The sequence below is a fragment of the Elgaria multicarinata genome, chromosome 2 (genome assembly GCF_023053635.1).
Source record: "Elgaria multicarinata webbii isolate HBS135686 ecotype San Diego chromosome 2, rElgMul1.1.pri, whole genome shotgun sequence".
In the NCBI taxonomy this organism is placed as follows: Eukaryota; Metazoa; Chordata; class Lepidosauria; order Squamata; family Anguidae; genus Elgaria; species Elgaria multicarinata.
In genome coordinates this window covers 96756251-96772943 of record NC_086172.1, presented here as the reverse complement: position 1 = coordinate 96772943, position 16693 = coordinate 96756251, and the positions used below count along the sequence as shown (strand labels likewise).

The 16693-nt window shown below is 41.3% G+C and overlaps 1 protein-coding gene across 1 annotated transcript in view; it reads left to right on the top strand.

The window, feature by feature from the left end:
- The first annotated feature begins 4249 nt into the window (after nucleotides 1-4249).
- Nucleotides 4250-16693, top strand: part of SCUBE2 (signal peptide, CUB domain and EGF like domain containing 2) — a 65007-nt gene continuing 52563 nt past the window's right edge. The window contains exons 1-3 of the mRNA XM_063118418.1: nucleotides 4250-4394; nucleotides 12625-12747; nucleotides 14466-14591. Of these exons, the coding sequence (XP_062974488.1) occupies nucleotides 4250-4394; nucleotides 12625-12747; nucleotides 14466-14591 (394 nt within the window). The remainder of the gene's footprint in view (nucleotides 4395-12624; nucleotides 12748-14465; nucleotides 14592-16693) is intronic.

Here is a 16693-nt window from a genome sequence, read left to right as displayed (position 1 = left end):
TTCTGAGTAATTTAAAATCTTTTTCTAATCGGGGCTTGGAATATTTTTAGAACTGCTGTTGAAGAGAGAAAATGTTGCTGAATAGGAGATATAGCTAAGAAGAAATTGTATTCCATTTTGCTATGCAAAGCACAGCACAGAGCATCTGACATGGTTCCAGCTATGTCAAGAGCAAATGAGACACATTTCCTTCATTTGGACAAGTCAGGATCTGTGTGAGCCAGGCTTATAAATCAAGAAACATTTGATTAAAAATCCCTGTGTGATCTGAGAGTTGCAGCAGATTTTAACAGCTAGGGACAGCACAATAGAAGATATCATTTATAAAACAGATGTATAAAGTGGTAAATTCTGCACTGAGTTCATGGAAATGTCCTGTCAGATCATAGACTGCAAGTTACTATGCTGAAGGGACATCTAGTTAGATAATATTGATGCACTATAAAACTCACTGCTCTGAATTTCCTGTACTTTCTTTATGCTGTGGTATCAAAAGGGACAATATTGGCAATGGCTATTATGCTGCCAATTTATGGCTTTGGGGAGAAGTGGGATGGAAATATTAGGAGGAAGTAAAGCAGAACTATCTTTCTTTTCCATACAGTATTTTATTAACATTATATGCCTTTTTAGTGGCACAAGCCATATGAGATGACACTTTAGGAGTAAGAACTAGGGCTGTGCATGGTCTCCCCAATTCACCTTGGAGGCCGGTTTGGAGCCCCCAAAATGGCCCTGATTTGACTAAACAGTTTAGTACCTCTATGGCCACAAGCTATGGTGGCCATAGAGGTGCTAATCAGAGCCCCTGCAATATCTTAAAATTGTGGCCTGGTTCTCAGATGTGGCAGTGGCGATAGCAGTAGGAATGATGTAGCGGTGGTGATGCTGACAGGTGAACAGGGAGAGCGGCCCAGTGCCGCTCCGAAGTGGCCCGAGGTGACCCGAAGCTTCGGTGCCAATTGGCTTCAGCTTTGGAGTGCCTCGGGCTGACCTGGAACTGACTTTGAACCGAGGCGAGCCAAATCAGCCCACCTCTGTTCAGTTTCAGGGATTCGGCCCAAGGCAATGCACAGCCCTAGTAAGAACCTCTAAGAGGTAATGGGAAGATACTAAATACTGTATGCTGAAAAGCCTTCAAAAGCACAAATATGTAGAAGATAACTAGTTTAGGCTGTGAATCCTATATACACTTACCTGGGAGTAAGCCCCACTGAATTTATTAGATCTTACTTCTTATATATGTATGGGATTGTACCCTTAAATCTCTTTCAGAAAACATCAATGGGATTATTGAGATTATTCAATGTGTCAGATCCTTACCTGTGAAACAGGGCAATAGTATCATACATTCTTCATCAATCCAAAATGAAACTTAAAGGGCTTTGAAAATACCAATTGAGAAGCTTTGAAGCAAAGTACTACAAAATTAGAAAGCAATATTGCTTTTCAATTAACATCTAAAATACCCAAAGAAAACTTTGTTCCTATATATTTTGTTTTAATATATTTGTGATTGTAAACTACTTTGTAGGTCTGCAATGGAAAGATGCTATAAAAATGTAAGCTTAACAACAAATTTCTCCATAGTCCAAGTGTCTACAGAACAATTACAGAGCAACTTTAGTTTTATTTCTCTCTGCTTTTGAATCTGTAAACAGAGCTGGGAGAATTTCTGAAGTAATTGGCATCTTGTAGCATTATAGAGGGCTTTAACTTGACTTTAAAAGGTCCATCACATTCAATAAGATGGTCTTTAATTGGTTTTTAAAAGAAAATAACCTGGATTGTTTCAAAAGCAATGAAGCCTGATACACCAGTGAGAAAGATGTATATGTAATTTATGGCTACCATTAGAGAAGCAGAAAAATAGACCATGGAAAGTTTTTCACTTGGCAAAATGTGTCTGAATCTCTAGAAATCGGCTGGTATTTCTCCCATAGAAAAACAAAAGAGAAGGGAAGGTGAAAGACTTGCCTTCCTCCAGTGGAGATGGAAAGGTCACTGGGGAAGAAAAGAAAAGAAAGGAACATAATTCTGCTACTGACAGCCTAACTATATGCAGTTAGGAGCAATCCCTAAACTCTCCAATTTCAACAGGTTTAGGCATAACTAACTCTGGATAGGATGAAGCTGCTAAGGCATCTATAAAACCCAGTTATGTTTAGAGCATTTAATACATGTGTTGAGCTGGAAAAAAGCAGCCAGTCAGGAGTTTGCAGGAGCTTAGGCATTGAGATTTTACAAATTCAAAGATACCTGCAAGCAAAGTGGCTAGAAATTGGCTCAGAATGCAACCCTATACATGTCTACTCAAGAGAAACTCCTATTGATTTTAACCGAGCACATTTCTAGATAAGTAGGTATAAGATTACAGCCTTAAAGCACTGTATGTGCAAAAATATATTAAAAATTAAAAATGAATGTAAGTGAGTTGAGTTCTGGTGGTTTCTAAGGCCATGGCTAGATCAGGCCTATATCCTGGGATTGACCCGGGGTCGTCCCTGGCTGATCCCTGGATCCCGTGTGTCATTTACATGAACAGGGATGACCCTGGGACAATCCCAGGATATAGACCTGGTCTAGCCATGGTCTAAGTGGAGAAAATGATGTGTGTTGCAGTTGTAAATATAACACCATTACTGTGCATGGTGCTTTATAAAGTATAAAAGGACACATCTCTGCCCTGAGGAGCTTACAGCCTAAAATTCAACACAGGTAAAATAACAGAGAAAGTGGGAAAGAGGTGAAGGAGGTATAAACAGGAAAGCAATTTACAGTTCTATAGGAACATGTCTCTGCTCAGTTACAAATGGGAGGATTGTGCCCTGAAAGGCAGGCAGGTTAAAAGTCCATACATGAATGAATGAAATAAAATGGAAACTAGGGAGTTGCACCAAAGACTTCATGGTGAAAGTGGGATTTGAGGAGGCATATGAAGAAAGGGAGGTACTCTGGGATGCAGTTGCAAGGAGAAAGAGCATAGAAGACCTTTGGATGGCTAAAGGTAGTGGAAGAATGAAAGTCACAGGCTGCGGGATGTATTGATTGCTCAGTAAGGAGGGCAAAGCCATTGAGGACTTTGAAGGTAAGGACAAGGAGCTTGTGCTGGATCTGGAAATGGATAAAAGGCCAGTATAGGGATTTAAGGAGAGGGGGTGTCACATGGGCTGGAGCAGAGAGAGAGAGAGCGGCGAATGATTTGATTCCAGCCGAATACTGGAGGGATGTGTGCAGACCAAGGTGAGACAATAGAAGAAGAGAAGATTGCAGTAGCCTAAGCAAGAGCTGACCAGATGGCAATACTTTTTAGTAAGGGGGCAGAGGAATGGCTGCATTTTTTAAAAAATGCTATGAAGAGAAAAGCAACAGAACTCAGCTATATTGAATATGTTAAACAGGGAGAATTGGTGGTCAATGGATAAGAAAAGTGTACCATGATTATTATTATTATTTATTTATATAGTGCCATCAATGTTCATGGTGCTGTACATGATGACTTGGGAGGAAAGATGAAATTTAGCCTTGGACATATTGGGTCTGAGATGACAAAGTAACTTCCAAACTGAGATTGGAGAGGCAGTTGGAGATGTAGGCGCGGGATGAGGAGGGCTGGCCCAAGACATTTTGCTGCCGGAGGTGCAGGGGGGAGGGGGAAATCGCAGCTCCTGCTCCACATACAGGAGCCCATCTGACAGCTGAATCCAAGTTCAACACTGGCGATGGGAGAGCACCCTCAACCAACTTAGTTTAGGATGTGCAGGGCGGGCTGGTAGCACATGCAGCTCTGTCCTCCAACACCTCACCCGTGGACTCCCAGCAACTGCTGAGGGAAACAAGTATACCAGGGCATCAGCAGTGTGGTCCATTTTATGTGAGCTTGGTTACTTTGAATACAAGGGAGCGGGAAGCACTACTTTCCCTTCACCTTTCCCCCCCGGTGTTCTTTCACCAAAGGAAACTTTACTCGAAGGCATCTGAAATAAGCGCGGGAAAACGGCAGCGACAGCGGAGTCCCCCCACCCCACAGCCGCCCTTGGCGCGTGCGCGCTCCTTGCCCATCTTGCCGGCCAGCCAGCGCTCGCACGTGAGGGGAGGCCGAGGCTCGGGGCGGGTCAGCCGCCTTTCAGACACCTCCCCTTGTGGACGCGCGCAGGGCCGCCGCCGCCGCCGCCGCCGCCGCCTCCTCCTCTGCACTAGCACAGTGGCGGCGGCAGCAGCAGACACCGAAGCCAGCGCCAGCTGATCGATGGAGTCCAGGCACTGCTGCTCCGTGGCGGAGGCGCCCCTCCTGCTGCTGCTGCTGCTGCTGCTGCTGCCGCCGCTGCCGTCTTTCCTGCTGTTCACCGCGCCTCCCCAAGGACAGCTCCGCGCAGCCGGGCTCCTCTTCCCGGGTTAGTACCCAACAAACGCGAGGTGGTCGCGCTGCGCGGCATTCTCCGGCGGAGGAGCCGGGCACCTTCTCGCGGGGTGCCTCCTTCCCAGAGCTGAGCAGCGCCGCCGTGTGCGTGAAGGCAGCTCCGTTCTCGGCGCTCGCTTAGGGTCGAAAGGAGCGTTTGGGGCGACGACTCTGGATAGGGCTGACGGCTGGAAGCCATGCCTTGCGTAAGAACGCGCTCCTTCTCCGTAGGCGCGGGGCTTGTTGCCTGCTGCCTGGGAGTTCACATTCGGCTTTAACGGCCATCAGCAGACCGCGGTTGTGGGACAATTGGGAAAATCCAGCTGGGTCAGTTTTGCATTGGATGGGCATTCTCCTTGGCCGAACAACACGAGTAGTTCCGTTAGTGGCAGTCGTAAGAGCCTTTCATCTAGGCACTGTTGACATTTGGAGGCTATTTATTTATTTATTTATTTATTTATTTATTTATTTATTTATTTATTTATTACATTTTTATACCGCCCAATAGCCGAAGCTCTCTGGGCGATTCACATTGATTTCAGTGCATTTCACTTTCCGAGAAATTTCAGAAGAGGAGACCTGTCAGTTAAAAAAGCTGTGGCGCGCACGTCTGGGATGGTAGTCCTCTTAGCTTTTGTAGAGAAGAGGCTGCTGGATCTGATCAAATGGGCTGTATGCTACCTAACAATCCAGTTGCTCTGTCAGGTGCCTTAGCGTGTTGCCTTTTTGTTTAGACGTGTCTATAAGAACACTTTTAAATGCTTACATTTGTGATCTATCAATTTTAGTTTCTAGAGAAGGATGAGTCTTTCTCTAGAAGGAAAGTTGAAATTGAATCAGACCATTTCACCCATTTTATAGTACGGATGCTGGTGCAAGTTATTTTTATATGTTATAAGCAGAATGGTATTCTGAGCCTAAACACAATCACTTGGAAGCAGGTCTTATGGGTTTAAAGGGAAAATACTTCCAAGTACATTTTTATTATTTGAAAAAATAAATGTACTGAGTTTTAGAATGCCAGTCATCAGGATATATGACGAATGATGAATGTTTTTATCTGGTATAAAGCTATTTGCAGTTTGCATATATGACACATATGCAAACCACATTGTCTCCTGCTAGTCTTTTTCATCCCTTTCTTTACCATCCCTTTTATACAGCCTTTTTGTTGTTGTTTTTATTCCTGTAAAGACCTCCAGACTCTTTGGTCAGTGACAGTTCTAGGGCAAATTCACCTGACCAAATTGGCATGTTGTAAATGTAGTTTGAGTTGGGTTCAGCATTTTGTGAATGTGGCTCCATGAACATTTAGTTTGCAACTCAGTGTACATTCCTGGATTTCAGCAACCATTTTTAGGCAGCTCTAGTGAGTAAGCACCGGAATTTTCCTGCTGCTTACAAGAGGATTGTCCCTTTTAATAATTGTGTTACACTTTTCTTTCCTCCTCTTCTTCTTCTTCTTCTTCTTCTTCTTCTTCTTCTTCTTCTTCTTCTTCTTCTTCGCAATAGTGTCTTAAGTTCTACAACCCCAGGTTCTATGATCTTCAACAGTCCACTGAATTGGGCCTTTTCTTTTTCTGGTGCTTTTTGTGTGATCCCTTTTGACATATTTTTCTGTGTTAATTTGAAACTGGTATATGTGACATCAGACTATAATTCCATAATCATACAAATTTATAGCACACTCACTAAGTATCATGTAAAGGGAATAAATATACCTACGCAAACCTTGAAGTATAGTTGACTCGGAGAACATGTTTGGAAAAATGTGAAACATTGAAAAGCTAATGAAAAAGCTAAAATATTCTGGAACTTGCACTATGTGAGAGCCTCAACTATTCAAAACAAGAGCAAGTGACTCTATTTATTTATTGAAATTTCTATACCACCCTTCAAAAAAGTTCCTAAGGTGGTTTATGTAAAAGGAAATACAAAAAGCAAGAAAATGCAGGTAAAGCAAATATAAACCACAAAAATGAATGAGCCAGTAAAAGAGAGGTTAAAAAAAATAACGTCTAAAAGGCATGGTGGGAAAAGTTCTCTGCTTTTTGCTGAAAGGACAATGAAGTAGACTTCTCTGGGGAAAGCATTCCTTAATTGGGGCGCCACTACTGAGAAGACCATCTTTCTGTTAGCCAGTTGCCTTATTTTTGTCATGACAACTGATTTTCAAAATAGTGCTGGATGCTTGTAAAAATAAATAATTGAAAGAGTAATTTTTAAAATACTGAAAATCAAACTTGCAGAAGTTTGGCACAACACTAGTTTTTTTTTATCAATCAATCCAAAGTTTATTGTACTAGCCAAAGGCCATGACAAATACATCAAAAGAAAGCATCCATACATATACAGTAATACAAATACCTCAAAAATACACAGATAACTTGAAATTTACTATAACTAAAACTCAGCTTTCACTCAGCAATCTGAATCTCCATGGCAGTTTATGGCAATTTTGTCTAGTTCTTTCTTCCTTAACTTTTTTGCCGCCAGTGCAATCAAAGCCACTTTATGTGTCACATAACTGTTGGTATCACTCAGAAGAAAAAGAACTGTTTCTGCAAGGGCTTTCCTATATCCGTGTGTTAACAAGGGTTTCAGGAATCTCTCTCTTGGGTCCCTATACAGAGGGAAATTAACATGTAGTGAACAATGTCTTCCACTTGATATTGACCACAGATGCATAGTCTGCATTCAAATGGCACCTTGTGGTAGCATCCATCGAGAACTGCAGTTGGCATCACTTGGAAACTCAGTTCAATAAAAGCATTTCTTAGGGAAAGTGGCCTCAGTTTGGACAAATAGCTGGCTCTGAAATGTTCTGTTTTCAAAAGAGGGAACCACCAGGAGAATTTAGAGTTTTTAATTAGTTGCAGATCCCTCCTAGAATCTATCCAAAATAGCCAATCCCCTAGTTGCTTCTTATCCATATCAAGGACAGGGTTCAGCTCAGGAATGTAATAGCTATGCAGGAGCTTTTGGAGTATTGCCATCCAATAACAATAAGTAGTTACCATATGTCACTTCAGTCCTATACATTATTTTTTTCTCCATGCATCCCCATTGTTTTCTTCAGCCTATACTGTAGGGGTGGGGGACTGCTTTCAGCTCAAGGGCTGAATTGGTTCTGGGCCAGCATGTTGGGAGGCCCATGCCAAAGTGGGCACTGCTGGCATGTGGCCCCCAACGTGATTGCCCAGATCCCATTTACTCAAACACTCACCGGTTTATGCTCACTCAGTCACACATCCCCTCTCTGTAGGGATGGATGAGAACTTGTCAGTTTTATCCTCCACTTTGGCACTTATAGAATGAAGTCATGTGTGAAATTGACATGTTCTTTGACAAGTAGGGAATATGGCTTTGCTGGAGGAAGTAGTGTGTGGAAAGGATGATGAGAGATTGAACCTGACAAGGATATTTACAAGATGGGAATATGCCCCTATGGGGATACCTAGTGGAAAGGCGGATTTGAGATCATGCAAACTTGTGCAAATTCCCCAATTTTTTATAAAAAAATATATGATACCATTTGCACAAATTTCAATATTCTCTCCCAAATGTGTGCAAATTACAATTTGAACAAATGGCAGAATCTGAAAAGAAATATGCACAAACCATTTCTGGAATTAGGAAAAAAAATCCACTACAGTCCTCTGTAACTTACTGGAACAGAAACCCGGTAGAATCCTGCCAGGCTTAAACAGAATGGAATTCCTAGCATTGCACAGCCCTGCCACTCTCTCACTAAAACCAGGCTTTTAAAAAGTCTCCATTGGTGACAGCAGAAGAAGGGTGATTTTTGGGGGGTTGGTTCAACATTGGGAAGGGTTAGCCCTTTCCTCTCAGCAGCGACTCCCCACCCAAAAATACCCTAACTTATAAAAAGCCACCATTGGCACCAATGGAGAATTTAGAAAGCCTAAATGCAGTTGGGGAGAGGTTATTTTTTTGGGGAGTGTCACAGTTTGGGGAGCATTAGCCATTCCCTCATTCACAACAGTGAACCCTTGAAAAGTCCCCCCTCCCAAATGTTGTAATTAGGCCTTTAAAACCCTCCATTGTCACCCATGGAGGTGTTTTTTTAAAAGGAGGGAGGAAGGAAAATCTTTTATCTCTGATGAGAGTTAAGGGCAGGGGTCAGCTAGGGATGTTCCTCTTTATCTGGCCTGCAGGCTGAAGGTTCCCCATCCCTGCTGTGCTGTTTATACACTTTTCTCCTTTCCTAGGGTTTATGCATTGCCTGAACTGTAGCTTCCCTAACTATCCTGCTCTGAAATTTCTGCTGGACCTTTTACCTATAGACATGCTTTGTATGTCAATCATTTTTGGGGGGAAGGTGACTGCTGGCTATGTGCTGCAATGATGCTTCATACCAGATGTGACATTTGCTTTTCAGTGTAAAAATAATAATTTTGGAACTGTTTTATTTTGTTTGTTTATTAAAACATTTGTATCCTGCCCTGAATCACTGGAATCTCAGGGTGGCATACAGATAAAATCAGAACAATATAAACATAAATATACACAGCTATTGTTAAATTGTTAATTAAAACCAGTAGATTTTTTAAAAAACCAATAAAAACAATTAAAACTATATGTGACCATGGAGAATTTAGTGTTCAAAGGCTTTGATAAAGAGACATGTTTTAACTTGGCACCAAAATGAAGTCAGTGCTGGCACCAGTTGGGCCTCCGAAGGGAAGAGTATTCCACAACTGGGGTGCCACAACTGAGAAAGCCCTCTCCCATGTCCCACCATAATGTATGTCTTGCAATGGTAGGATGCAGAGGAGGGGTTCTCCAACAGATCTCAAATCTCGGGCAGCCATGTATATAGGGAGAGGCTCCCTCAAGTACTGAGGTCTTAAGCTGTTTAGGGCTTTAAAAGTCATTGGCAACACCTTGAAATGCATATAGGCAACCAATGTTGTTCTTTTAAGACCGGTGTTATATGGTCTTAATAGAATATTCTGGTGAGCAGTCTAGTGGCTGCATTTTGCACTACATGCAACTTCCGAGTTGTCTTCAAGAGCAACTCAACGAAGAGTTTTAAATACACACACACACACACACACACACACACACACACTATTTATCCATCTGTTTAATGAAAGGTTTAATGTGCCTGTGGTTGTGACTTTGACATTCTTGACATGCCTAAGTACTTATTTCTGTAAAAACCTTTTTGTTAGTGTTTCATTTTCTTTAAAAAGGTCAGATTTCATGAGAGTGATGTCATGGTCATAAAAAAAGTATTTATTCAGTAGCGTAACTTAAACTGAATTTCCCCTTAATTCAGATTTTTATGATTAGTTTTTACAAACCTTGTTTGTATGGAACTGTGTGCCAGTTCACATAACCACTGAGTATAGGGTAGCTAGCTTGAAAATACTGCATGTGTTGAATTCCTAAATAGCCAGCCAGTTACATACACCTGCTCCCACATGTGTGGAATTTCTTTTGTGCAACTGCAAAGAGATTTTTTAAAATGTTAGTTGCAGTCCATGGAAAGCCTAATCCAATGCATATCTGTAAGTAAATGCACAAAAGAACATAAGAAGAGTCATGCTATAACAGACCAAGGGTTCATCTAGGCCAGCATTCTGTTTACTCAGTGGCCGATGAGTTCAACAATATTTACATCTTGTATTAGGTCCTGGGCAGCACCATTTAGGATTAAGTCCAGGTTTGCCTCCCCTCTGGTCGGTTCCATGACCAACTGTTCCAGGGCACAGTCATTTAGGACATCAAGAAATTTAACCTCTTTGTCATGACTGGAATATGAATTTATCCAGTCAATGTGAGGATAATTGAAGTCACCCATTATTACAACACTTCTTCGTTTGGAGGCCTTCCTGGTTTCATTCTCCATCTCAAGGTCACTTTGAGCATTTTGGTCTGGGGGAAGATAACACGTTCCTAGCACTACATTAGTTTTGGGGCCATTTTACTGGAGAGCAGCAACAGGATGGAGCTCTTACCGTTAGTACCCTTCTTGTAAACTTTGGAGGCTTTTAGTTGACCACTGAGAAAGTAGAAGGCTGGACTAGAAGGACCTGTTGTGCAATGCATGGAAGAGCTGTGGGGCTGTCTGTGAAATAAGTCTAAAACAAAGATAGGGTGGTGGTATAATAACATTAGCAGATGTCACAACAATATTACACGATTCTTAAGAGAACTGATATTTATAGTTTTCCACATTAAAGGTTGTGATCTGTAATTTGTCCTCTCAGCTTTCCAACAGTACTTTGCTCCTGCCAAGCTGTTCAGTAGAGAAGATGGACAAACTAATAACTGTTGATGTTACAGAGGCACTGTTTTTCCCCAAACTAAAAGAAACCAGTGTTATTTCCCTATGCAATTTTGGGGACTAAGGATGGAAGGAGAGGTGTGTGTGTGGCGGGCTGTCTTTCCCTTGTGAAATGCTGTAGGTTCTTTCTCAACACTTCCCTTTTGGCTTTCAGACAGTGTCTTTCTGTTGGCTAGGCATTTTAGGGTAGGAGATGGACAGACAACTTTACAGAGTTGTGGGACATTACTGTATAGTATTCCTAAGTGCCAGCCTTGAATTTTAGTGCACTAAAGTACATGCTTGAAAAAGAAATCTTTAGGCATCAGCATGAAATGTTTAGACAACCATCTATCTGGGTCTTTTCTAACTCTAATGTCAGTTAAACTCTAGTTTTCCTTGCTAGCTTATATTACCTATTTCAGAGAGAACCTATAGGTTGTCTGAAACAGCTTCTGCACAATGGCTTATGCTTAACTGCTGCCTCAACACGTAGAGTAATCCTTCATCACCAAGAGCATTTTTATGCTAGCACCCCATGCTCTTGTCTCTAACTGGTGCTGATCCCATTGCAGCCTCATGCAGATATAGTTTCAAGCTGTCTCAGTGTGATCAAGATTGTTTCGGGTGACCTTTGTTTGAGATTATAGTATACTAGCCCTTGTAATGGACAGAATAAGAATAACATCTACATGAAACCACTGGGAGAGATCATCTGGAGGCATGGGGCAGGGCGCTACCAGTATGACAATGACACCCAAATATATTTCTCTATGCCTTCGACAACAGCATCAGCTAAGGATAGTGTGTCTCCTCTGAATGAATGCTTGGAGACGGTAATGGGCTCGATGAAGAAAAAGCTGAATCCAGACAAGACAGAGGTGCTTACTGTCAAAGGCCCCAATCTGGGTTTGGAGGTGTGTCAATTAGTTCTGGATGGGGTTAGACTCCCCTTGAAATACTGTGTTCACAGCTTGGGGGTGCTCCTGGATCTGTAGCTCCAAATGACAGCCCAGATAGATGCAACGGCCAGGAGTGCCTACTATCAGCTTCAGCTGATACGCCAGCTGTGCCCCTTCCTAGAGTTGGAAGACCTAAAGACGGTAGTGCATGAGCTGGTAACTTCGAGACTCAACTTCTGCAATGTGCTGTGCATAGGGCTACCTTTTGCCTAGTCCGGAAACTTCAACTACTTCAAAATATGGCAGCCAGGTTGGTCAGCAGTACACCTAGGGGTGACCATATTACACCAATTTTAAAATCACTTCACCGGCTGCCAATTAGTTTCTGAGTGAAGTATAAAGTGTTGGTTATTACCTTTAAAGCCCTACATGGTTTGAGTCCAGGTTACCTACATGATCGCCTTCTCCTGTACAATCCACTCCGCACACTCAGGACCTCTGGGAAGAATTTACTTCAGTCAGTGAGAACTAGGCTGACGTCCATCACCCAGAGGACCTTCTCTTCTGCCGCTCCCACACTGCGGAATGGCCTGGCAGGAAGATTCACCAACTTAATAGTCTTTCTGAATTTAAAAAAGCTATAAAGACTGATCTCTTCCAACAGGCCTACCCAGTCAAATTTTAAAATGTCTGGCTGTTATTTTAATAATGTATTCGTTTTATATGTTTTAATCAGTTTTATATATTTTATAGTATTTTTATATTTGATGTTGTTCCCCGTCTTGATCCAGAGGGAGAGGCGGGTAAGAAATAATAAATGTATTATTATTATTATTATTATTATTATTATTATTATTATTATTAGGTAATTCTATTTGAGAATAGTATTCTTCTATAATTATATATAAGTAAGCCATCCTACAATAACATGCTCAAGTGTTGTATCTGTGAATTTCTGAATTGACCACTATTGGTACATGTTACTGTACGTCTTTGCACTCTTTTGCGTCCTCTTTGTCCTTTCATAGATATTGATGAGTGTACTCAAGGGATTGATGACTGCCACCCAGATGCAATTTGTCAAAATACTCCAAAGTTGTACAAGTGCATGTGTAAACCAGGTTACAGTGGAGAAGGAAAGACATGTGAAGGTACGTGCACTGTGTATGCTTTTGAGTATGCTTTTTCCCATTTCTTGCTGAAGCTGAATAAACAATGCCAAAGAAGCAAATGTATGCACATTTTCATTATTTATACACATTGCAGAGTACAGTTCTTTTAACACAGAGCATACATTTAGCCCTAGCTACAGCAGTCAGATAGTTTTACATTGTGGTTAGTTAATTTCAGGCTTTTTTCATAACACTCTAAAAATTGCATTTCAGTGTCTCTTCTGGTTATTATTCTATGTTTGATTATTAATATGGCTTAGCAAGTGGACAAGACACATACTAACATCTTTTGCTCATTCTAGCCAGTGTATCTTACATCCAGATTACAGAACACAGAGAAATCAGATGTGCTTTAGGGTGCAACCCTTTGCAAGTTTAGGTAGAAAAACACTTATGACTCCCAACATTCCCCAGCCAGCATGAAACACCCACCACCACCACCTTTTCTAATGTTCCCCAGTCAGCATGGATGGCTGAGAAATGCTGGGAGTGATAGGGCTTTTTTTCTGTTTAAACATGGATAGGATTGTGCCCTAAATGGCTAATGGACTGCCTATCTTGCTATGAATCTGTCCAATTGTTAATAGCTGCAGGAGAAGCCCTTCTGAAGATACCATGCATAGGATTGTGCCCTTAGTGTCTTGCATGGAAACACCCAAGCTAGCCGTTGTGGAGTTGCATCTGCTTGATACTAGATGATGGTGTTTCCAATGTATGAAGTATTTCCTTTTTCTGGAGGCAGTTAATAAAAGTGTGAAAAGCTCCACTATTTGGGTTTTGTTGGTGAATGTAATTAAGAAAGTGGTTTTATTTATTTATTTAAATTATATCCCACTTCTATTGTTTAAAAACTCAATGTGACTAACAATTTATTTTTTAAAAAAACAATAAATCAAGCCACAACTGCAGCCTGTTTTGTCATCTGAACTTAGTGAGGGTGGGTTGTTGGCATGGTTAACAAACCACCCAGAACCCATGAGCTGTTTTGGGGTTGTGGGTGATTTGTTAATCATACCAACTTCCTCTCCAGGTTCGGATGACATGGCAAGCTGTTGTTGCAGGTTGAATATTAAAAATGGCTGCCTGCACGCACTGTGATCCACCATTTTTGATCATGTGAACTGTCCTACTGAGAAAGTCTTTATGCCAAACAGGGTCTTCAGCTTAGGTTAATAACTTAGTTGATATCATGGTCATCTTCTAAGCACTGCATTCAGGTTATAAAAGTGAATCAGTCCTGTAACTTTGGCTGTGACAGATTCTCTTTTACCTTGTCTGCATACTTTGTGTCGTAGGCTGGTATGGAGAAGGATTTATTCTTATCCAGAGGTTTGTACAAGATCTTTCTTGGGCTGGAAGGAAGGTAGGTAAAGGGTTGTTACAGCATAAAGCCATGGTAACCTCTTTTTCTCCATCGCTGCACTGCAGTAACTCATGTGCAAATAATAGGGTCAGGTGCAGGACCTTCCCATCTGCACATATAAAATACTTAAAATATAATTGAGCCCATAAAGAGGTGAATGTATTGTGTTACTGTTGAGAAACCATCAATACTTTGTTAAACTTTCTTTATTTGCAAGGCAAAGATGATTTAAGATAGCACTGACAGTTAGCATGTATGTAATGTAGTCATGTCATGACCTGTTTGTGGCAAACAAGCAGGCATCCATCATAATGACTTTTGCTTTATTCCCCAGACATTGATGAATGTGATAATGACTTCAATGGAGGCTGTGTGCATGAATGTTTCAACATTCCAGGCAATTATCGCTGTACATGTTATGATGGCTTCATGTTGGCTCAGGACGGCCATAATTGTCTCGGTAAGGAGTGTGATGCAAAACGTGCTAGCTTTGGTGCTAAATGCCACAATGCAAAGCACTTTGGCTGGATAAAAGCAATGTTTAATGAGATAATCTAGACATTGGTTTGGTCATTTGCTGTTTGCTGTCTGTGAAATTGTAGTGCTAGTATTCATAGGTATGTACCTAGAACAATAGGACTGGAAGGAAACAGAAGATAATCAAATCCAATTCCAAGGCTTAAGTAGTATCCTTCATTTGAACATAATTGCATAAGAACACGGGAAGAGTCATTCTAAATCAGAACAAGGCTCCATCTAGTCCAGCATTTTGTTCCCACAGGGGTTAACCAGATGCCCAAGGGGAGCTCACAGGATGGACATAAGGGAAATAGCACTCTCCCAGCAACTGGTATTGAGAGTCATACTGCCTCTGATCCTGGAGGTAGGATATAGCCATCATGACTAGCAGCCATCAATAGCCTTCTCTTTCATTAAACTAGTTTACTTTTACAAAATGCCTGGGAAAATTGTGTGAAAAGAAGTCAGCTATTTTTCTATCAGGGACTCTGTGCTTTTAACTGTAGGATGGCCAGGATCTTGCCTGGAGATGGTTCCTAAATCTTTAAATGCACTGGGAGGTCTCAGCCACTGTGCTTCCCATTCCATGGCTCCACAGTCCTTTCTTCCACATTTCTTCCCTGTCTACTATGACAGTCCTATTTAAGAGCTGCTGGGTGGGCATGGAATTGATGTCACCTGTTGAATTTCTGCTTGTCATGCAGCACTTCAAAGTCCTGTCAGAAAAAAATCGCAGTGACCCTGGTGGAAAATGCAAGGCGGATTTTTTCTCTCAAAGATGGATGTCTACTGGTTTGAATGATTGCTCAAGACTAGGACGGTCCCGATTCTTTTCCTGAGATATTCTCTCTGAGATTCATTTAATTTCATAGCTCACATCTTCTTCTTTACTTCACAAGGATATTTTGAGGGAGAATACATTATAGGATTGGAGCTGCTTGTAATGGCATGCAGCTTGGAGTTGTTTCAGTGCCAGACCCTAAGGTTTGCCACAGAGTTTGTGGCTAGCGACTTCCTAATGGAAGCCAAAAAGGTGTGGCCAACCAGCTTTGAGGCAAGTATGTGGGAAGCTCAAGAGGAGATCGCCAAAGAGTCAAAAGGTGGTGACACTTGCCTAAAGCAAGTGTCACCGCCTGGGGAGGGCTAGGCTTGGTGATTAGAGAAGCCAAATAGAATATGAACATTAATTTACTCTTATTCTGTGTAATTCTGAACAGATTATGCCTCCTTGTATGTAATTTAGATCTCTGGGAATATCAGCTCTCATTTTTGAAAGGGAGAAGAAGCCTCTTGTGCTTGCCTCTTTTTGGAATATGGTTGAAAGTGTGCAGGCAGAATCTGCATAACGATGCACTAGTCATTAAAGTTAGTAGATCTTGTAAGGCTAATTGTTTCTCTTCTCTCTTAGTTTCCAAATACAGCCTCTGATCCATATAAAACAACTGTGCCATTCACATCCTCTCTTATCATATTGCCTCCTTGCTAAAAAAATAAAAATCCAAATCCTGCAAAAAACATGTAAATATCTAGTTGAGACTAAATAGTATTCATACTGAGCATTTGTGAAAAATAAATGTTATCTGTGGTAAATTGTTCTGATTCACAATTGATTGTTGCATTCTTGGTACAAACTGTGAGTGTTTGTGGTACATGCTATGATCTGTGGGTGGGATTGTCCCTTGATGCAGTGACATGCAGGGACAAATTGCTGCTCTGCTCTGCCCATTTGTTTTGGACAGAGGATACTCTGGTTCTTGGGGACCAAGTCAGGATAGTTACATTCTGTTATGGGATTGTCACTTTCCCTACAGCTTCCTGACCCAAACTTGGTCCCATTTATCTGGAGTTTCAAGAGACTTTGAAGTGGACATTTTTCTTGTGTTATAACTCAGTTGTAAATCTGATTTAGTAAGTGGGAATAAAATATATATGCTATTTTAATTTTACATGCTGTATAAATATCACAAAAGCATGAAGTTAAACTGTTAACATGCTAATTTTAGCATGCCAGAAGAAATATATGTTTATATTATATATACTTCC